Below are 22,317 nucleotides of genomic sequence, written 5' to 3'. Positions count from 1 at the left end.
GGTGTAACTTGTTCCTTGTAGCTCTGTAGCTTTATGGTGTAACTTTCAATGATTAACAAAATTACCTTCTATTGATTATATCTTGTCATGCTTTTTTAGCATTTTTTTCCACTATTCTTATTTTCTTCTTGCTTTTCTCTTCTCTTTTTGTTTTTAAGGGTCGGCCCGGGTAGAGCTTGGCCGCGAGGTTTTGCCACACGGCTCCTCTTGCGGTCCACCCTGCCAGTGCTCGACCAACATTTGACAACCCCGCCTATCGGCGGTCTTCCGCCTTACGCTCTTTTCGTTGACCATCACTATATGTATCCATTTTCCTGGCCTACTTCACTCTGCTTAAGGTGCGAGCGTTTTCCATATCTCCATTATCATAGCTTCGTTGTCACCTCATTGGCCCACGAGGAGGTAAAATAGTCTGGGTAGTTTGAAACTTTACCTATCTTCCTTCATTCACGTAGATTCGTCCTTCGGGCAGCTGCGCTGCTGATTCCGCTCTCCACCACGGGGAGTCAAGATGGCCTTAAGCCCGACTTGTCTCCTCGGCCCACAGGGAGGTAAAATAGTCTAGGTAGTTTGAAGCTATGCCTCTCTTCCTCCATTAGCGTAACGGCGTCCACCTATTCAGGAAACAAGAGCATTATCACTACTTTATTTTTTTGTTACAGAAGTTAATGTCGCAAACTTGGGTTCTCCAATCTATGCTGGACAATGCTTCTTGATGATGCCCATCTTGATGCTGGGTTTCCGCCATTCGTGTTGATGATGCGCATGTCTATTGCTTTATTTATTATTCGGGTAGTCCATGGACTTGGCCCGCTCTCCGCCGAGGAGAGGTTAGAATGCCTCACTCCAAACCGCCTCTTTCTCCCTCATGGAGGTAATTCGAACCACAACGTGGTTGGTCCGCTCCTTCGCCATGGTGGGGGTCAAGGTAAGCATTAGGGTAGGCTTGGGGCTAAACCCGCTCTCCACTGTAGGAGGGATAAGTCAACCTTTAGGCCCACATTTCCTTCCCTATGGGATCCTGCAAAGAGGTAAGTCGTTCGGGCAGTTTGTTATTAGACCCGCTTCCGCCAATTGACATCGTAGGAAAGGGTAATTTTGGGTTAGGCTGGCGCTGATCCCATACTTCCTCGTAGCAGGGGTCAGGGTAGGTTATTCAGGTTGCCACGAAGCTGGTCTTGCTCTCTGCTTTTGGAGGGATAAAGCAACGTTTAGGCCTACCTATCCCTATGTTGTCCCGCATGGAAATAAATCGTTCGAGCAATCTGTTACTAAGCCTACTCCCGCCCATTGACGTTCACGAAGAAGATACAAGCTTTTTCCTTTGGGTATCTTTGAGATCTATGATTATATATAACTGAATATGACGAGAAATGGCAAGTGAAAATTTCAAAAGTTAGGAAAAAGAAAGTTGTTGAAAATACTTGGAAGAATAAGAATAATGCTAATATATCCTATCATTTTAACCGCTCATACATTTAATTTCTTTTTTCAAAAAAAAACTTTTTTTTCTTACTAATTAAAGAAATGACTATTAATATATTGATATAAAAATGTTTAAACATGTTTATATAAATGTTTGAAAAAAATAGATACAATTTTGCAATAGGAGATAAATCAAGTGGGCAAATTGAAAAGGTATAGTAGCACTACCCGAAGAATAATATCATTCTTCGTGTTTTTAACCAATGTTAAAAAACAACGAACGGGGTGGTAATGCGCACGTACTAATTTTCCTTTTCTTTGCTACGAGGGCAGTGATAGGTAAAGCATTAGGAGTGCAGTGTTTATATGGAAGCACTACTTTGAGAGGTCTTTGGTTTCTTAATATGCAGATCACACTACAACAATTACTTGAAAAGAGTTACAAAACGTCAAACTGGGGTACTGCAACAGGAAGCACTCATGGAACAAGAAAGTCCCGGAAGAATGTCAAATTAAGATAAAGAAGAATTTCAGATACAAAGAATGAATTACAAATGCTACTGCTACAACAACAATTAGATGTTCTGTCCCTGGATGGATTGTTAAGTGTGAGAGAGGACAAGGCAAGCAGAGTGCTCACTCATCTTTTCCCTTGCCTTTTCCTTCAGAAACTTTCGAGCCATCATAAGCAGAAAGGAAGAAAGTACTATGATTTTTCTGCAGAAACCTGCATGATGGTCAGCAATGATAGTCAGCATTTGGACCCCAGAAGGAATTGAAATGTTTTAGATTCACAATCCACCTGTCAAACGTAGCAAAATGACTCAGATATATGTAAAAGAGAGCAGAAGCAATGAAACTCTATTCTGACCCAAAATAGACATGCATTGATGCTAAAATTGAAACATTTTTATTTTCAGGTTGCGATCAAAATGCCTCTAGATAACATTATATTTCATTCAGAATTTATAAACGTGCATATGATGCTTACTTCAACCTCAAACACGGTCATGCTCAAGAACCATCGCTAATTGGAATTATGGTTTGTTTGGGGGAGGGGGAGGGTTTGATCATCTTTATAGAAACTAAAACGCAATGTGATTTGAGACACTTTTTTTTTTAACACCTGATATGAGCTATATCTTGCTTAAAATTGTGAAGATGAGTAGGATGATGCACTTGTTCAATTTTAAACTTCAGTGAATCATGAAAAAATTCAAAATTTTATAAATAATACATTACATTAACTTATATCAGTCAAATACTATATTTCAATGCAATAGAGTAAGGATTGAGTTGATACTTGAGAAAATCAAGTAATTTCTGCTGCAAGCGTGTCAGCGTTTCCTCTTCAATATTCACATATGCCAAAAGCTCAGGCAACTTAACTGCAAACACCAAAACAATATCACCATTAGCAAAAGCCTAAAAGACAGATAAATTAAAAACAAAAGTTTGCTTCCAAACAACATTAAGACAAATAAACTCAATTATAAATGACGATATGGGCAAGTGTATGGAGATTATGAGATTCTTTGGTGCATAAATGCAAAGAAAAAATTGTGATTCCATTTTATAAACAACTTGCTTGCAGGCTTAATAGGAATTTGTGTATGCCATGTAGCCCAAGAATTACCAGCACCAGAAAATATAGAAATTGACTCGAGAGATCAAAAGAATAGAAGCTCAAGGAGAGAGTAATACTCTAAGCATGCCACATCAGTTTCATCAAACTAAAGGCATTCTGACATATTGGTCGCATGAAAAAAGGTTCTTACAGATGATCCAATGCCTATTCAAAAGTATCAGTACTTATTATAGACAAACATACCAAAGAGCCGTAAAAGATGCTCAGCACCATATATGGTTGATGGAGAGACATTATCCACAACTGCTTCATGATATTGTTTGCGTTCCTTCTTGTATAAGAGCATCACTGACAATGCTTTGTCAAAGTAGCATCTAATACCTTTCAAGATCTCTCCTATTGAATCAGTCATCCTGCATGAGAAAATATTGTCCATGCCACCATCATCAGTGATTCAGTATCAGTGGAGGTTCCAAACCTACATAATTTGACAGAAATGTATTCCTTTTTCTTTTTGATAAGTCGACAGAAAAGTATTCCTATATGTTATAAGGTTTCAACTGTTTTCCCTACTCCTCTTCCTCCAGCATGCATTTATAATAAAAACAAACAGCACTGTTACTTGTCCTCCAATGGTTTCATTTACAGGTCATGCATATTTACCTCGTTATGTTTGTCTTATAATGTTTTCACAGAAGAAGTATACTTGTAAATTGTAATTGTTTTTTGGGGATATTTGCCAGTTTTCTCCATCATCAAATGGGAAAAAATAAATCATTCTTAAAGAGAAAAATATACATAGCCCCGTCGAACAACCACACCATTTGCAATCATCCCCCCCCCCCCCCCCCAAAAAAAAAAAAAAAAAAAAAAAAAAAAAAAAAAAAAAAAAAAAAACTACCACCAAAAAATTGTAACCCTTCTAAGCTGAGTGTAGGTTTTCACAGAGAGGGTACATTGCAATATTTTGGTAGTTTGTAATAGCATTGGGGGTGATTGCCGGTCAGGTCACAATTTTAAGGGTTTATGTGTATTTGCCATTCTTTAGAAGTCATAACAATGAGTACCAAAATTTTAAGAGACTTGCATAGGGATAAAACATTTGAGACAATTAAAGACTTTCAATTTTTTTTAAATATCATATTAGTTTTTTTTTTTTTTCTAATCAAAATATCAAAGTTAACGTTTTCTCTCCGTACACTTAATGTTCAATGGTGGCTGGGGGCGTTTAACGACGAGCTTCCTGTTGCTTTAGAGTGGAATATGGGATTTCCGAAACAGGTAGTAATTGAATCAAAAGCTTTTGTATTGTCGAGGGATGGAATATATTTGCACATTACTAAGAGGAGCTGGAGAGTTGTGAAAGAAATGAGTCTGGGATGTTCATGGTGCTATTGTTTGCCAAAGCATTGGAGGACAGTTTGAAGGGTGAAAGAAGAGATTTTTATGCTGCTCATAAGGAGGGAGATAGAGGCTTTCATCATGCAGAGATGCTCTGATTCTCGCGTCTGTTACATGGCATTAGTGGAGTATGGAGGAGATGGTAGACGAAACTTCATCTTCATTCCAGAGGAGAGGGACAGCAAGGGATGGAGGAAGTTGGTGGATGCACTAAGGGAGGCTGGAAGAGAGGGTGGACACGTGGGCCGCAACAGAGGAGGGGCATTCCAGGTGTTGGCGGTGGCGATGGTGGCGGTGAACCAACCGTACACGCGTTCGTACAGGGAGGACCTCCAATTGCCGAGGGCACGGGTGTCCTTCCTTGAACAAAACAGGCTGGGAAGGTCTGACACGTCAGCTAGTCTAAGAGGAGCCGTTGGTCCAAGGAGGACTAGTTGTGCCGCTGGTTGGCAGATGTGAAACCTGTGATGCAGGACCATCGACTTGAGTGGGAATGCAGATCTCCACCGAGGAGGAGACAGGCTGCTGTTGGAATTGCAGTAGGCATCCAGGGAAGGGGTTGAGATCGATGGAGAGCCTATACCTCTGAAGTCTCTACCACCGTGTCAGCATACTACTTCTGATTGGGTTATTCATATGGTGCAGAATATCCAGCATTGTGTGGGGATTGAGTGTGAAGGTTTGAAGAATAATTCATGGCTTTACTAACTGCCATTGAAGTTGGAAAAGGGAGGTCAAAAGATTAACCTGGTCTATCAATCATAAGGGCAACTCAAGTAGAAAAAGATCCAAAGGGAAGGAGCCGACATTTTCTTTACGAAGCTCGAGATTATATCCTGGAATGTCCGAGGGCTCAATGAGCTTAATAAGTGCCTGTGGAAAAAAAATTTGTTCCGAGAGTGGAAGGCATACATTGTGTGCTTGCAAGAAACTAAGATGGAAATTATTTCAAGAAGCATCGTTAGAAGTTTGTAGAGTTGTCCATTTGTCAACTAGGTTTTCCTAGCTTCAATTGGGTCATCAAGTGGAGTACCAGTAATGTGGGATAGAAAGGTGGTGGATAAAATGGAGTATATTAGGGAGTACACAGTGGCTTGTTTTTTTCAAAATGTGGTGGATAATTTTAGTTGGGCTTTTGCTAGAATATATAAGCCGACCTATGACAATAGTAGACACATTCTATGGGAGGAGTTATCCAGGTTACATAACTGGTGGGACCTTCCTTGGTGTATAGGAGGAGACTTTAATGTTATAAGATTCCAAGTGAAAGATCAGGAGAAAGCAGGTTGCAGCTAGCAATGTTGAGTTTCTCGGATTGTATTTTTGACTTGGGGTTGGTGGATATGCCTCTAATGGGTGGTGCAATAACCAAACGTGGTCTAGATTGGACAAATTCTTGGTTTCCCCTGAGTGGGAAACTCATTACCCGGAGTTATGTAAGAAAAGACTACCTCGCCTATGTTCTAATCATTTCTCCATCTTGTTAAATTGTGGGGGTATTCAAAGAGGACGGAGATACTTTAAGTTCGAGAATATGTGGCTAAAAATTGAAGGCTTTGTGAAACGGGTTAGGCAATGGTAGTCTTATAAGATTCAAGGCACCCCTAAGTTTCATTCTTGCAAGGAAATTAAATGCTTTAAAGAAAGATTTCAAACTTTGAAATGTGTAGCCTTTTGGAGATATAGGCAAATGCAAGAAGTCACTATTGAAGGAGCTTCATGAGGTAGAGGGCACACGAGGAATGGGCCCTTTCTTTGGAGGAACTCTCTCGGAGGACAAAACTAGTTTCAAAATTGGAGAGGGCTATCCTATTGGAGATCTCTTGGCGGCAAAAATCTCGAGCTTTGTGGTTGAAAGAAGTTAATTGAAGCACAAAATTTTTTCATAGAGTAGCCAATTCTCATAGGAGAACTAATGCCATTGAGATGATGAATATTGATGAAACTGTTTGCATGAAGATTCCCGTGATTCAAGAACATGTTGCCGGTTATTTTGAACAGTTGCTTACCGAGCCAACGGGGTGGAGGTCAAAGATTGATGGGCTAGCGTTTGAGTCCATTGAGCAACAAAATGTCTCCTGGTTGGAGAGGACGTTTGAGGAGACCAAAGTTCATAAAGTGGTAAGGAAGATGGTCAAAGATAAAGCACTTGGCCTAAATGGATTTTCTATGGGTTTCTTCCAATCTTGTTGGGAAGGTGGTGAAGGAAAGACTTAATGAAGGTATTTCATGAATTTTTTTTCGGTTGGAAAATTTGAGAAAAGTCTTAACACCACTTTTATTGCATTTTTTTTTTTTTTTTTATGTCGAGGAACCTCTCCAAGGCAGGGTCCTTCGAACCCACCCCTACACTTATTCCAAGAAGACTGTGGCATCAGAGATTAAGGATTATCGGCCCATTAGCTTTGCGAATCATTTCCAAGGTGCTTGCAAATCAACTAGGAGAAGTTTTGGAGCAGATCATTACAAAGCCCCAAAACGCATTCGTACAAGGAAGACAAATATTGGACTTAGTACTCATCGCCAATGAATGCCTAGATAGTAGACTAAAATCTAGCAATCTGGGTTCTCATATGCAAGTTGGATATGGAGAAGGTCTATGATCATGTTAACTGAGATTTCTTGTTGTACTTGCTTGGGAGTGGTTTTGGAGAGAGGTGGTGCTCATGGATTAGGTGGTGCATATTGACGGCAAGGTTTTCAATTTTGGTGAATGGTAGCCCAATTGGGTTTTTTTAACAGCTCTTGAGGTCTAAGGCAAGTGGATCCTTTGTCCCCACTCCTCTTTGTCATAGTCTTGGAGGTGTTTAGTAGAATGATTTCAACTATGGTTAACAGTGGTTTCTTGGATGGATTTTCGGTTGGTTATATAAATCGAGGTACTCTTAACATTTCTCATTCGTTCGCAAATGACACCTTAATTTTTTGCGAGGCATATCAGAACCAGATTTGGGCACTAAGGGCACTTCTACTTTGCTTTGAGGCTGTATACAAGTTGAGAGTGAATTTATCCAAGTCAGAGTTTATCCTAGTTGGCAACGTTCGTAACATCCGGTTGTTAGCTAACACCCTCGGATGTAAGGTCTCTTCTTTCCCTATGAATTATCTTGGCCTTCCTCTAGGGTTCGCCTCCAAGGCTAAACCCATTTAGGATCCAATAATTAAGAAGATTGAACGAAGATTGGCAAGCTGGACGAGATTGTATCTGTCGAAAGGTGGTAGGATTACGCTAATTAAAAGCACTCTGTCCAATCTACCATGTTTTTTATCCTTGTTCCCAATTCCAGCGAGTGTGGCGACACGAATTGAGAAATTACATCGTGACTTCCTTTGGAGTGGACTTGGGGATAAATTCAAATTTCATCTGGTCAAGTGGGACAATATATGCTCCTCAATCTCTTCTGGTTTGGGAATTAGAAATCTGAGGGTGCTCAATCGGGATTTCCTTGCCAAGGGTGAGAAAGGGTTGGATTTAGACAGTTAAACAAAGACACAAAAAGTAAGATAGTTTCATGTGCTATGAAACTACCACCTTGTTGATAAGCACCCAGTTTGGAGCTTAACCCAGCCAATGATATTCTAGAATTTTGTTGCTCATAGAACTTTGGGAGAAAGTGTAACATGTTACTTTATCATTGGAAATAAAGTACAGAAATAACAACTTAAATCACAATCACAAACATAAAAGGAACAGAAATAGGATAGGTATATGATTATGATTGATTCCATGCAATTTTTTTTTTTGATAAGAAATGATTGATTCCATGCAACTATACCAGGAATTAAGTAAATCTTACATGCCATCCTTCTTTGACCTGTATTCAAGGTACTTTGTCAAAATATCATCAACAGTTGGTGAACGTGGAAGTTTAACAAGCTGCAGAAAAAAGGATTCTCTGATGAATTGATATATTTTGGAAGTTAAATTTCTCATGAGCATACAGACTACTACAGGATGTGCGGTTAGTCGGAAAAATGTTTCAGCTCAAAAAATGTGATAATTTACAAGCGTCCATATAGCAAAAATAAAAGAATAGCGTTCCAGCACTTTACACGCACTGTTTATATATTAGATTGAGAAAACATTCCAAGCTTACCTTGTCCTGCTGAGTAACAAACTCCCAATCATCAACCAGTTGCTTCCTTAGTGTAGATGGAATTTGTATCCTAACAAGCTTTTCTAGAGATACATTGTCCTTCTAAAATTCATTAAACCAACAGTAAGTCTAGCATTATAAAAAAAAATACACTGTCAAAACCAAAACAAGTGCTACTAATATAAGAATGTTCCAAGCAAGCAGCGGTCTTTTATATGACTAAAGGCTGCTTCACCTCAAGCCCAAAAAACTCATTTACAAAAGAAAATCCAATCTCCATCAAGGAAAATTACATATCTTTGTTCCTTGTCATTCATTTTGTTCTACAAAAATCTGTCCTAGTAATGGTTATTGAACAATTTTAAATGCACCATTGCGACCATGAAAATGTATGTTAGAAATACTGTCTATATATAACCATCATAAGGGACTAGAACAAGAAATAGCAGAGCAACACAGAGACATTTTGCATGTGAGCACCAATGTGTCTAATAAAGATCCAGAATATGAAAAACAAGAATATTTAAGCAATCTATTTCAACATAAAACAAACCAGACCTCAGCACCTGAGTCACTCTTTCGCTTCTTCCCCTTTGACACTGCAAACAATTTCCACATTAAGTTGTTAATTAAACCAACTTCTCTATAATTATTAGCATATTTATGCAATGACTGATGTTAGATCACTTGAGAATAGAAAAAGTTACAAATACTATGTCTGTTAGGAGGCAGCAAAAAAAAAAAAAAAAAAAAAGAGGGAAGAGAGGGAAGTCAACCTCCCTCATGTTTGTCAGAAAGGAAAGATGAGGATAAAAATTTACCATTCTACCTTTAGCATCAACTGTCCATATTCAATCAACAATAAACACCGAATCGCCATTAATTTGGCATTCCATGAGAGAACGAACCAAATTCTCAGCAATTCTTGAAGCCCAAGAAACAACTTGAGAAGGCTTGGTGAACATGACATTGGATCCAGTCTCAATCTAGAAGATAATTCTTAAAACGTATCATTTGAAGTTTAGATATCATCTTTAACCCCTTTTTATAAATTGTATAACAGGACTCAACTGATTTTTTTTTTTTTTTTTTGATAAGTAAGAAAGGGACTCAAGCAAACTGGCTGGAAAATCCAAGCTTTTATCTACACTTTTCTTAGTAGGAAATCATTACACAGACAGACCATGCATTTAATAATCTGAAAAGAGGGAAAAATAATCCAAAATTACAAATAAATAATTGATCCCACTTCAGGAGTATAAACATCCCAAATTCACAACTTAGGGTTTGATAGACATCTAAACAAACTAACAAATTATCAACTAAAACTACAACAGCAACAGCAGTAGCAGCAATCAAATGATATTGATTGTAAAGAAAAGTTACTCAATTAGAGAATCACGACAACCAATTCAAGAAGGTAAAAGGGAATTGGATATAAAAATAATGGATACCATTGTTCTTCAGGTCTTCTTTATCAAGTTTTGCATCTACAAAGTTCAAAGACAGAATAGGCAACATTAATAGCCACAACAGTAGGGAAATGCGGTAATAACATAATGGTAAGGGAAAATTTGACAGAATCAGTTTGTACGATACGTTTCTAGTGAACACGATTATATTGTGATGTGTGATTGTTGGGGAGAAAGAAGGGGTTATAGGCACTTCCTCTGGAACATTATAGTTTCACAGGGAGAGAAATATGTAATGTAATTACCTCCCACCAAAAGAAAAAAAGACATAACACTCTTATTGATTAATTGGATATTAAATATGGTCTTCAACAGGGGGATAATCCACACAAGCACACACATGCATAAAGTGAACAAAAGCTTTACCAAACTGCTAATTGATTTTAACACACTAAAACTACTATACATAAAAAATAAAATAAAGCTAACCCGCAGAGCTTTTTGGCTTTGTTTGAGCTGAACGTCCTGACTTTGGATTCTTGTCTACACCCTGTTTTTTGTCAAGGGCCTGCTGCTTCATGACATTCTCTTCAGTATGTTTCATCAGACGGTCCACACCCACCCACTCGTCCCAACTGTTGGAAAGATGTCGAAGCCATAGTAATGATTTCTGTTTCCCTTTTTAAATAGGGGCATAATTATTAATGGAAGCAAACAATTCCAACAAAAATAATAAAGGTTATGAAGTACCTTTAACAGATATTGGAATCAAATACCACAACGTTACTCAATAAATAAAAATTGAGAAACTTGAGCTTTTTGTAAATGAACCATATGCTAAATATCTATGTAGTAGCCATTAAAAATCTAATGCAGAGTCCTAGTAAACTAAAGATTTCATGTGTCTAGGAACATTCTTAGAGCTAGAAATAAGCACAACACAAGTAACGTAAGCACAACACAAAACATCGATCATCTTCTCCTTTGGAATTGAGTGTGTCATGTCCAATTAAAAGTAGACTTGATGGCTGCTTGACGAAGTTCCCCTAATAGCCATAGAAATATGGAGGTTTGAATGATTGGCCCTCTGTGCTTGATGTAGTGTATTTGGCAAGAACGTAAACCTTGAACCTTCGAAAATTGTGAGAGGATGGTATTAAAATTTAGAGCCAGTATTTACATTCCTCTAGCTTACTAGACGTCATGGAATTGATTAATATATATAATATTTTTACTCATAAAAAATAAAGTCGTCATGGAATTGTTTTCTATTTCTTCATACATATGGGTGTCTCCTATTGTATACTTGTTGTGTACGCACCCCTTTGCACGTTGAATAAAATTACATTCCTTATTTTAAAAAACTAGCTTAAATTTTGACAATGAAATACTTTTAAAATCCAATCTTTTTCCTCTTTCTTGTCAAGATTGAGAATCATTTTAAGACCTAGAGTACATCCTTCATCCTTGAATGCCACCACTTAAGAATACACTTATCAGCCATGAATTTCTAGTTCCTAACTTGTAATTAGGTGTTCTCTTTTGTATACTTCCTATGTACTTGGGCTATGCTTATTTTTTTGTTTTCATAAAATTTTTTATTTTACTCTTAAAAAAAAAAATTTGAATGCACTCATCAATGCCCGACACAATAGAGTAAATGGAAATTGAATGCTTGTGTGAGTACATCACATAAAATTGTTAGTAGGAAAAAGGACTAGGCCAAAATTATAACAATAATAGGGAAACATGTTATTAACATAGGATTTGAATGAACACTAGAGTTACTTTGATGTTACAGCATGTTTCATTCCATTACGACGAATCAGTGCACTAAAAAAAAAATGCCTAAAATGCATTTTTCTTCTTGAAGTAAAGCCTAAAATGTGGAATGAAATGAATAGACTCCTAAAGTCCCTCTATAAACTTGGTTATAACATATGATACAATACTAATGTGAAAATCATTTTCCTTTGATTAAATGGTGTTACAAAAAAAGTTTATTTCAAAAGAGCATGATTGTTCCATTTTGACACTATATTTGGATTACATAATTGTTTTGATAAGTCAGTCAATTTTATTAGAAGTGTAGAGCAGTGCAACCTAAGTACATTGGGTGCATACAGAAGAAAGCACCCGATTAGGGAGGAGAAAGAAAACAAAAGGAAATAATATCAAGATAATTAGAAAGCCAAGGCTATTCAGAGTCAACCAGACATAAATAACTTTTAGCACTAAAGATCTAAGCCCATCCTCCTTCCACATGCACCACATTAGATGTAATGGAACAATCCGCCAAACTTTCATGTTGCAATGACCTACATTTGACTTCTCCAACAACTAACAACTCTACAACCATTTTGGGGCATCACCTACTAAAAACCAAAAAGATGGAAGTCTGAGGCTTAAACTGTTCTAGCTACTTTGTAGTGCAGTAATTGGATAACATAAATATAGATCAAAAGTTACAAACTTCCTTAGCATATTTCAAATAGTGCCATCCAAGTTGCAGATCCCAAAGTGCAAGTACCATGTGGTAAAACTAGAGAGAGAGAGAGAGAGAGAAGAGAGAGCCGGGGGGGGGGGGGGGGGGGGGAAGAAAGATGGTGCTTTAAATTCTCAAAGCAGTTGATTGGCCAAAATTCACAAAAGAAAGATGGTACTTAAAGTAACAAAAGAAACACAAGGCTTTTTCATTGCTCAAAATAGTTGAATGACAAAAATATTAACTGTGCTTTAAATTCTATTTTCTATACCTCATTAGTTTGAAATCCAAACTCAAATGATGTAACAAAGTGAAAAGGATGGAAGACATACTCACTTTTTGTTCCAACCCTGCAAAATGGCAAGAGGAACTTCACTTATTAGCATAATTACATAATGCTTGGCTTACCCTAAATATTCAATAGCCATCTTTGTCTGCCTTAAAATCTAAAATCTCAAAATACTATAAACTTGGTACTGTGCACTACACAATCAAAAAAATAATAATAATTAAAAATAAAAAAGGAAAAGAAAAGATCAAACTTACAAGATAGTGAACAAAGTATCTCCATTCCTTCTTCCTACGTTCAGCTTTTTGGACCTAAAATATAAAAACTTATAGTTCATTAGACTATTCCAACAATTAAAAACTGAAAGAAAACAAAGAATATCAATAATGATTAGATAATTATAAAATTCGCTTGACCATGCTTTTGAAGTCCTCTTAGAATAGTTGATGAACATAAAAACTCAAATAACAAAGTAGGACACAGAAGAGTTCATAAACAAACTATATTATACCGCATTGACATGAAATAAGATGCCTTTCAACAGCCTCAACATGAGAGTTTTGTAGAACACTAACGTCACACCAGAACAGTAGATTTTACAGCCATACCAACAATACTTACAAAAAATTATACTAAATTGATCTAAAAAGAGTATCAGTAATTGATCCTGTTAATGTCTTAATAGAAAGAGTAGCTTTCCTCAAGTTGACATTTATCAGGCCAAAGCAAAAAAGAAAAATAAACCAACACCACTTTACCAGAAAAATCAGTTTTTAGTTGGAGCATGAGTGAGTAATAACAATCCTAACATTAATGATCAAAGGCAACCAATCTTCGTCCTAATTTTTATGCAATTCGAGACAAATCTGTAAAATCATATTAAAAATGGAATTCAACAAACCCTAATCTTATCCTTAACCAGTCCTCTCACAGCCTTAATTTGTAAATCACTCAGCCGCATCTCTCTCAGAAACCAAGCCTAACCTATCGTTACGCTTGCGATGTCTCAATCATTGAAGCCCAGAGCAACTAACCTTCTTGTATCATTCCTAAGCAGAAATAGAACCTCAAGCATCGAAAATTCCACACGATACAGAGAATTATAATAGGACTTTAAAGATAAAACTTGATTAAAAAAGAAAAACTGGGCTAAACACAGAAAGAGAGCGTGCCTTGGCTTCGTAGATGCGAGGGCCGTGATAGGCGAGGACCTTCTCGCCCTCGGAGTAGACGCTGGAATTGGAGGGAGGAGTACCGCCGCTAGAGGTGTCACCGTCGGTGGCCGAGTCGTCCTTCGACGAGTTTACCATTTCCGCCAGAACCCCAAAGGCCAAAACGGAGAGTGAAAGAGAGAAGAGCGAGAGAACCAGGAGTGAAAAGTTGAAAACCCTGGCTTTTGTTCGTTCCCTCGCGGGGGAAGATTTGTTCCATCTTTTCCCCCCAGTTCAAAATCGGTAAGATGTATATTTGCAAGCAAGGAGCTAGGTTTAGGGTTAATTTAACTTTTGGAGGATACTGACTGCTGAGTTTCAAAAAAGACCCCACAAGAGCCCACTGACTCAGATTCCAGATCCTAATAAAAAATAAAAAATCCAGTCTTTATTTTCAAAATTATTAAAAAAGTTTAAAATAATGATAATATTATAATATCGTTGTAAGAATTTAAGATTATTATTAATATTTTATAAAATTATCCAAAATGCTCTAAAGATTTTGATCCCTCAATAACTATTTTTATAATATTTAAATAATATTATACACCATACCATCATTTCACTGTCATCCCATTATACAAGATGTGATATCATTAGATGATAAAAAATATCTAATAAAGAATCATCTAATGGTGATAAAAAAAATCATCTAATAAATAATCATTCATTAGTGATAAATATGTCACATCTTATGTAGTGGAATGAAAATAAGATGGTAGTATGGTATAGGGGTGTGCAAAATTTCGAAAATTCTGACTCCGTCTGACTTCCACTCCGACTTCGACTCCGACTTCGTCGGAGTCATCGGAATTCAGAGTCGAAATTCGGAATAGCTCCGAATATCTATTCGGAGATGGAGTCGGAATTGGAGCTCCAAGAAGCTCCGATTCTGACTTCGAAATTTTTTTTACTGTACACTTGCGCTCGAGCGAGGTGTCGAGCACATGTTGTATTGAACATTGGCTCAAGCGATATGTCGAGCAGAAGTCGAGCGAACCTCTTTCAGAGAGGTTGGAAGAGGTTCGCTCGAGCGACATGTCGAGCGGAAGTCGAGCGGAAGTCGAGCGAACATCTCTGGGAGAGTTCTGCTCGAGCGATATGTCGATCGGAAGTCGAGCAGACCTCTTCTAGAGAGGTTCACTCGACTTCATGGGAGAGTTCTGCTCGAGCGATATGTCGATCGAAAGTCGAGCAGACCTCTTCTAGAGAGGTTCGCTCGAGCGACATGTCGAGCGGAAGTCGAGTGAACCTCTTTGAAAGAATTTCACTCGAGCGCCACGTCGAGCGCACGTCGAGCTCTGATCTTATGTCGGAGCTCCTATAGCACGTCGAGCTCCGACCTCCAATCGGAGTCGGAGTCGGAGCTCCAATTTGGCTCCGACTCTTGTCGGAGTCGGAGGTCGGAAACGAGCACTCCGACTCCGTCGGAGTCGGAGCCCAGCCCTAGTATGGTATATAGAATTTTTCATAATATTTTATTCAAAAAACGAAAAAAAAGTTCAAAAAAAACAGAAATAAGTCATGACCAAATACTGTTACCTCCTTAACGAACGCCTTTTTTTTTTTTTTTTTTTTTTTTTTTTACAGGTAGCTCTTTTTTTATTAACAAAGAAAAGTATTTGTTCTTTATCTAATGGGTATAAATGATAATTTTATATTTTTCGTGTTCACTGTTCAGCCTTCAAAAGAAAAATGTGTAGCTTTTTTCTTAATATTAATACACCAAAATAAATAGAGTATCTTCTGCCCCTATTAATTTCATTTACCGAGACGTGTATATATAAACAACAATAAAAAGTTTCTGTTTCAAAAAAATAAAAAAACAATACAAAGTTTCAAGTTTTCTTATACCTACCTAATATATATATATATATATATATATATATAGCAGTAATATTTGACAGTCAGCCATTTTTTGCCTTTCATTCTCGACATATTTAAGGAAGACCAAGAACAACTTAGCTAGTATGATTAGGCCTAATTTGAACAGTGAGATGAGATGAAATGAAATAATCTATAAATAATAATGAAATGATTTGAGTTAAAATATTTTATGAGAATTTGGAAAGTGAATGAGAAAATATTAAATAAAAATATTATAAAGTATTGTGAGAGAAAAAAATTGAATAAAAATATTATAAAATTAAAAATATTATTTTTGTTTTGGTATTTAAAAAATTTGAATTATTATTTTTGTTTTGTTTAGAAGTTTGAAAAAATTGTAATAATTAGGTAACAATTAGATAAAAAGTTTAAAAATTGAAATTGAAAAATATTTATATTTGTTGTATTTGAATATTGAGATACAGTGAGATGAGATAAGATTATAAATGAGATGAGAGGTTATTACTATCCAAACCAGGTGTTAGAGATGTAGTATTGATCTCATATCATGTAACTACTAAGATTGCGTTTGGATGTTGAATTGAATTGAAATGATAAAATATTGTTAGAATATTATTTTTTAATATTATTATTATTTTAAAATTTGAATTTTTTATTATATTTTATATTAAAATTTAAAAAAATTATAATAATGAATTGAAATGAATTGAAATTGATTTAAGAACCAAACAAAAGTCTTACAGGTGCCATGCATAATTAACCATAGGCAGGCCAGTTGTTAATTATAGAACAGAGCCAGCAAAAGTTATTGATTAGTTTTTTTTTTTATAAGTATTATTGATTAATTAGTTATCAAGTGATTGGACAAACGAAACAACTTGGTACTACTCAATCGTGTTTTCCGTGATATTAATGAATGATATCCGAAATGGTGTTTTTTCTATTTATGTGAAGTGAAGTTTTCCGAGGTGGAATCTTTTAGGTGTGGACCTGGAATAGTATGAATCTGTATATTTATTTGGTATTGACTAGTCTATCCAAACAAATGGGCAACAAATCCATTAGTACAAAACAAAGTGAATAAACCATATATAAATGATGTGTGCTAAAGAGTAATTAATTAAAGCTGGTCTTTGCTTGTACACAACAAACAAATGAATCAATAAAAAAAGAACTTCTTGTGATGCAATCAACGTTTAAATTGATCTTTCGTAAACAGGTTCAAGCAGTAGTCGTCACTCGTGCACGCCATTAACATGGTTGTGACCCTGGCCAGGGCTTGGGCCAGAATCCTTAATTCCTCCAAGAATTTGCTGTTCTGTAAACTTGTGTCCGTCACCAGGACTGGGGCCAGATTTCTTGATTCCACCAAGAGTCTGCTGTTCTGTAAACTTGTGTCCGTCACCAGGACTGGGGCCAGATTCTTTGATTCCACCAAGAGTCTGCTGTTCTGTAAACTTGTGTCCGTCACCAGGACTGGGGCCAGATTCCTTGATTCCACCAAGAGTCTGCTGTTCTGTAAACTTGTGTCCGTCACCAGGACTGGGGCCAGATTCCTTGATTCCACCAAGAGTCTGCTGTTCTGTAAACTTGTGTCCATCGCCAGGACTCGGGCCCGATTGCTTGATTCCTCCAAGGGTCTGCTGTTGTGTAAACTTATGCCCATCTCCAGGACTCGGGCCCGATTGCTTGATTCCTCCAAGGGTCTGCTGTTGTGTAAACTTATGCCCATCTCCAGGACTCGGGCCCGATTGCTTGATTGCTTTGAGAGACAAACCATCAAAGAAACCCCCACAACCTCCATGATTAGCAGCGCTTCGAGTCTCCATGACATTGAAGGGACGGGCTTCAGTTGCAATGAAAATAGAGTTCAGGAACAGAAAAAGCACAAAAAAGGCGTAGTATTTGTGGGCGGTTGTCATGTTGAACAACACAAACTTTTTGGTGCAAGAAATAAAACTAGCTAGGTTATACGTAGTCAAATATAATGTGATATGCAACAAAGAGAGCTCGGGGTGTCGTATTTATAGTAGTGTTAGTGGGATTGAAGGGTGATGAGATCATCAGACTTCTTTGACTTAGACAATAGTGGGGACGACGGAGGCGCACTATATTCAAAACAAATGTGAGAGACTACTTATAACAATGTATGTTTTATTGCAGGAAATTGCTCGGGAGGTTCTTGGTTTGAAAAAGTAGAAACGAGGAGGAAAAAACGAATAGAAAAAGAAAAACTAAGATGGAGGAGTTAGGAATGTAGAAAAATGGAGATTGCGAGTCCAAGTTGAAGGGTGACGTAGAAAAATAATTCATTCGTGTTTAGTGTACGTTAGGTTTCGCCGGTTGCAGAAATCATCGGAAAGTTCTGCATTCACGGTCTAAGTAGCTGACTAAAGACTAGGCAAAGTTTATGAATTCCAAATTAAGAAACGAGTCAGATTGGTGGTCTGACTGGGGTTCTTGTAGTCAGCGGTCATAGTTATGACTTATGAGCAAGGGAACTTATATATCCATATATATGTATTCGACAAGTAAAATGCAATACGTGCATGGTACGTAGTGGCCAAGTTTTTGAAAAATGATATCACGCGAATGAGAAATTAAGGCTTGCAATCGCATCTAATCTCATTTAATTATTGTAATTTTTATAAAATCTTAAATAAAATATAAAAAATAATTTAATTTTTTTAAATTTTAAAATAAAAATAATATTTAAATATATATATTTTTATAATATTTTATTCAATTTTTATCTAATCACATATAACCAAACGAGACCTAATTCTTTTTCCCTGAGAAAGTACGTACTATACATGGAAATGTAATTCTGAACCGGGATAAAGTTTTGGCAGAGGGTTCAAATTGTCGATGAGGAACAGAAAAATCACGCGGGGTGGCAAAAATGTCAATGAGAAGCTGCGACGTAAGAACAAAGCAAAAGACTTATCATTTGTTGATTTTGTATGTAATTTTGGACTTGATAAAATTGGTATGTATGTTGATTAATTGTAAGCTGGGTTGATGACCATGTAAAATTAACCTTGTATAAGAGAGAGTATTGGATATCTTTGAATTTGGATGTTATTGTTTCTACTAAATCTTAAGGTCAAGAATGGGAGAGATATGGACAATATACATATAAACATTTAGGTCTCGTTTATTTTCACAACACTTTTTATCTAATTAATATAACTTTCTCAAATTTTCATATAAAATAAAATAAATAATTTAACTTTTTCAAATCTCAAAATAATTTTCAACTTTTATCTCAATTCATCTCATCTACGAAACAAACAAGGCCTTAATGCTATTTAGAAGTGGATTCCATTTTTATCTCTCTTTTGCTTATATTCTAGAGTTCGATAAAAAAAAAAATTCTAAGAGTATTGATCACACGATCGATATCTTTGATGTAGTTTGGAACTTGTCATTCTTGTGGCAACTTGCCATAATTAAGGACTACAATATGATGCCATGAGAAATTGTCGTAAACTTTTGAGTAGAATTAAAAAACAGATTGATTTTTTTTTTCAAATATTTGAATTGGGAAAATATCTTCCCAAATTGTTGCCTGAAATTGAAGATATCAAGTTGAAAAGATATAGACTAGTATATATAGAAGAGAAATTCCCCACTTGGTACATCTCTCTTCCAAGGCAGTAATAAATACATATAGGGCACACTTCGTATATCTATCTCTATTTCAGTTAACATTCTTAAGTCCAAACAACAACTTAAAAAAATATAAATTCCTTGAATTATATGTTTTATAACTTAAGCGGAATTGGATTTCAATCTTCTTGATCGCATGAATTTGTAAGGAAAAGATTTTGGTATCCTACTTACTAGCTATCTTGATCCAATTTAGTAGGGTGGTAAACGAAGCTACTTCGGAATGTATTTGTACGTGGCCACAATTTACATGATGAGCGATGAGGTTATTATTAAATTTTCTACTTGATTTATTGGTGAATGTTTTGACTAGGGGTGAGATTCAGCCGGTTCGGATCGGAGAAACCGACCAGACCGAATTGATCCGGTCCAAATTATATAGGACCGAATGAATTCGGTCCGGTCCCCGGTTCAAGGGTTTTTCACCTCGGACCGAACCGAATGAAAATTAAAAAAATATATAAATATATTTCATTATTTATATATATTATTTATATAATTAATTGTATATAATTAATTATTAATATATCACAATATTACATAAGTATTATATTCTTCAATGTATAATGTCTAGAATATATAGTACTAATATATATTAATATATTAACATATTATAAGAGTTATAGTATAAATTATAGTATATGTATAAATTTATAATAGTATTAGTATAGTTAACTTAATATGTTAGTATTAAATCACTGTAACTACATAGAGTATTATTTAATATAGTATTAGTAGTGTATTCCCAATTTATCACTAACATATAGCATATTAGTAATACTACTAATATAGTTATTAGTTATAATATTGGTACTAAGTCTATAACTATATATATTTAGATCAATGTATTATTATATTCTTTAATGTATAACTATAATATATAATACTAATATATATTAATAATTGTACAATTTATTATGTAATTTTTATTTAATAAGTCACTTAATTTTAATTCAGTATTTTAAATAAATTTTTTTTATTAATCGATAAAAAAAAAAGTTGGACCGAACGGACCAACAGGACCGGTCCTTAGGCTGTTCAGTCCGGTCCAGGGTGGGAAAACCCTGGACTGAATAGGTACAGGCCGGTCCACAAAACCTCCTGGGACTGGACCGGACCGGACCGAACTCACCCCTAGTTTTGACATGGTTAGTTTTTAACTAGATTTAGTTTCAACTTGTATTTCGAATGTAACTAGTTGTAGATATTTTTTGTTGAGCTATAAAAATTGTATATATACATTTGTATTTTTTGGTGAGGTAATTATCAGAAAGTATTTTTCTCAATTATTTTCTTGATATGGTATCAGATTTCTAAGACCTTGATCTACATGCTTCTACACTTTTCTTTTCTTTTCTCTCTCATGGCGCTGATGCACTCTTCCCTTTTGACTAAAGAATATTTTGCTAGTCCTTTCTTTCTTCGTCCAAGAGATAGTCCTGATATCGTTTTAGTCACTCAGGCTCTTATCGGTGACAATTATCATACTTGGTCCCATTCAATGACCATGGCTTTGTCTGCAAGGAACAAACTAAGGTTTGTTGATGGAATCATTCTCAAACCTTCCAATCCGACAAATCCTTTGCTTGATTCGTGGAGGCGTTGCAACAATATGGTAATCTTTTGGATCCTCAACTCTGTTTCATCTGAAATTTTTGCTAGCATCCTTTACATCAACACAACATATGAGATCTGGAATGATTTAAAGGAACGATTCTCCCAAAATGATGGTCGTTGTATTTTTCTGTTACAGAATTCAATTTATGTTCTTTCTCAAGGGCAACTTTTTGTTAGTGCCTATTTTACATGATTGAAGGCTCTCTAGGATGAATTGATTAACTATAAGTCGATCCCGAGTTGTTATTGTGGTGTTGTTCATACCTTAAATACATATGTTCAACAGGAATGTATTATTCAGTTTCTTATTGGTTTAAATGAGTCATATTCCTATATTAGGACTCAGATCCTTTTAATGGAGCATTTGCCCCCTCTTAACAAGGTTTCCAGTCTTGTTTTATAAGAAAAGCAACAATGTGAGATTTCGATTCTCCCTTTTTCATTTTCTGAAAATCATGCTTTTACTATCAAAGCCGATACTGGTCGTCCTGTAAGATCCACGTCCAAGAAAGAAAGTCCAACCTGTAAACATTGTGGAGCCACTAATCATATTGTTAAGATGTGCTTCAAGCGTCATAGATTTCCACTGGAGTATAAATTCAAGGCAAGGCAACAGTCCATGGCAAATCAGGTTGTCTCTGACAACACTTCCTCGATTGCATTTCTCATTTCTTTTGAATAAGTCTCAGTATCAGCAATTATTGGCTTTGCTTCAACCATCGAGTTCTGTTTCTTCATCTGACGAACCACAGCGCACTACTAATGCAGTTGCTTCTGTTTCTTCTCCACTCGCTAGTATATTTTCATTTTCTTATCAACCAAATCTTCATATTCCTTCAATTTCTTCCTCTAATACATTCAATACTTCTCATATTGACTCTCTTTCTTGGATTCTTGATTCGGGAGTCAGGAATCATATGGTTTCTTCTACATCATATTTTTCTTCTTTTACTTTAGTTGTAAATACTACAATCAAACTCCCAAATGGCCAATGTGTTTCTGTCACACACGTTGACACTGTTCGTATCTCTGAAACTCTAATTCCTAAAGATGTTCTTTGTGTTCCAGCATTTTCCTTCAATTTAATCTCTGTTAGCAAGTTAATTTCATCTCTAACTTACTGTCTATTTTTTCTTTCTGATATTGTTTTCATACAGGACCTAATTCACTAGAAGCTGATTGGAGTGGGTAGACAAAAAGGAGAACTCTACATACTGCAACAATCAGGCTCTTTCCTTTGTGATTTTCATTCTCTCAGCCTTTGTCTATATT

The 22,317-nt window shown here is 36.1% G+C and overlaps 2 protein-coding genes across 4 annotated transcripts; both read right to left on the bottom strand.

Moving 5' to 3' along the window:
- Positions 1–1,815: 1,815 nt before the first annotated feature.
- LOC121246701 (protein MRG1) lies at positions 1,816–14,146 on the bottom strand. Of its 3 annotated transcripts, none has more exons than XM_041144936.1 (11): positions 13,870–14,145; positions 12,955–13,008; positions 12,745–12,758; positions 10,413–10,558; positions 9,966–10,001; positions 9,070–9,110; positions 8,512–8,613; positions 8,212–8,291; positions 3,257–3,426; positions 2,729–2,813; positions 1,816–2,152 (listed from the first exon to the last, which is right to left on the bottom strand). In XM_041144936.1, exons 1-11 carry the CDS (start codon positions 14,005–14,007, stop codon positions 2,062–2,064), a joined length of 957 nt encoding a protein of 318 aa, XP_041000870.1. In that variant the 5' UTR covers positions 14,008–14,145; the 3' UTR covers positions 1,816–2,061. The 3 variants fall into 3 exon arrangements, with proteins under 3 accessions (XP_041000870.1, XP_041000873.1, XP_041000872.1); XM_041144939.1 differs by having other exon boundaries at positions 10,413–10,601; positions 12,741–12,758; positions 13,870–13,957; XM_041144938.1 differs by lacking the exon at positions 9,966–10,001 and having other exon boundaries at positions 13,870–14,146.
- Positions 14,147–16,817: 2,671 nt separating this feature from the next.
- On the bottom strand, positions 16,818–17,799 carry LOC121246702. Its single transcript, XM_041144940.1, has one exon. The coding sequence runs from the start codon at positions 17,676–17,678 to the stop codon at positions 16,992–16,994; it is 687 nt and encodes a 228-aa protein (XP_041000874.1). The 5' UTR covers positions 17,679–17,799; the 3' UTR covers positions 16,818–16,991.
- Between the last annotated feature and the right edge of the window lie 4,518 nt (positions 17,800–22,317).

The sequence above is a fragment of the Juglans microcarpa x Juglans regia genome, chromosome 1S (assembly GCF_004785595.1).
Source record: "Juglans microcarpa x Juglans regia isolate MS1-56 chromosome 1S, Jm3101_v1.0, whole genome shotgun sequence".
NCBI lineage: Eukaryota > Viridiplantae > Streptophyta > Magnoliopsida > Fagales > Juglandaceae > Juglans > Juglans microcarpa x Juglans regia.
Note: the sequence above shows the minus strand (reverse complement) of the source record. Positions and strands in the feature narration are given on the sequence as shown.

What these genes read in the sequence shown, in the direction of transcription:
- LOC121246702 (XM_041144940.1), bottom strand. Translation starts at nt 17,678, where the DNA reads ATGACAACCGCCCACAAATACTACGCCTTTTTTGTGCTTTTTCTGTTC.
- LOC121246701 (XM_041144936.1), bottom strand. Translation starts at nt 14,007, where the DNA reads ATGGTAAACTCGTCGAAGGACGACTCGGCCACCGACGGTGACACCTCT. An exon ending in TTGTTACTCAGCAGGACAAG is followed by an intron (nt 8,292 to 8,511) that starts GTAAGCTTGGAA and finishes TTTTTTCTGCAG; the next exon opens with CTTGTTAAACTTCCACGTTC. An exon ending in AGGTCAAAGAAGGATGGCAT is followed by an intron (nt 3,427 to 8,211) that starts GTAAGATTTACT and finishes TTTCTCATGCAG; the next exon opens with GATGACTGATTCAATAGGAG.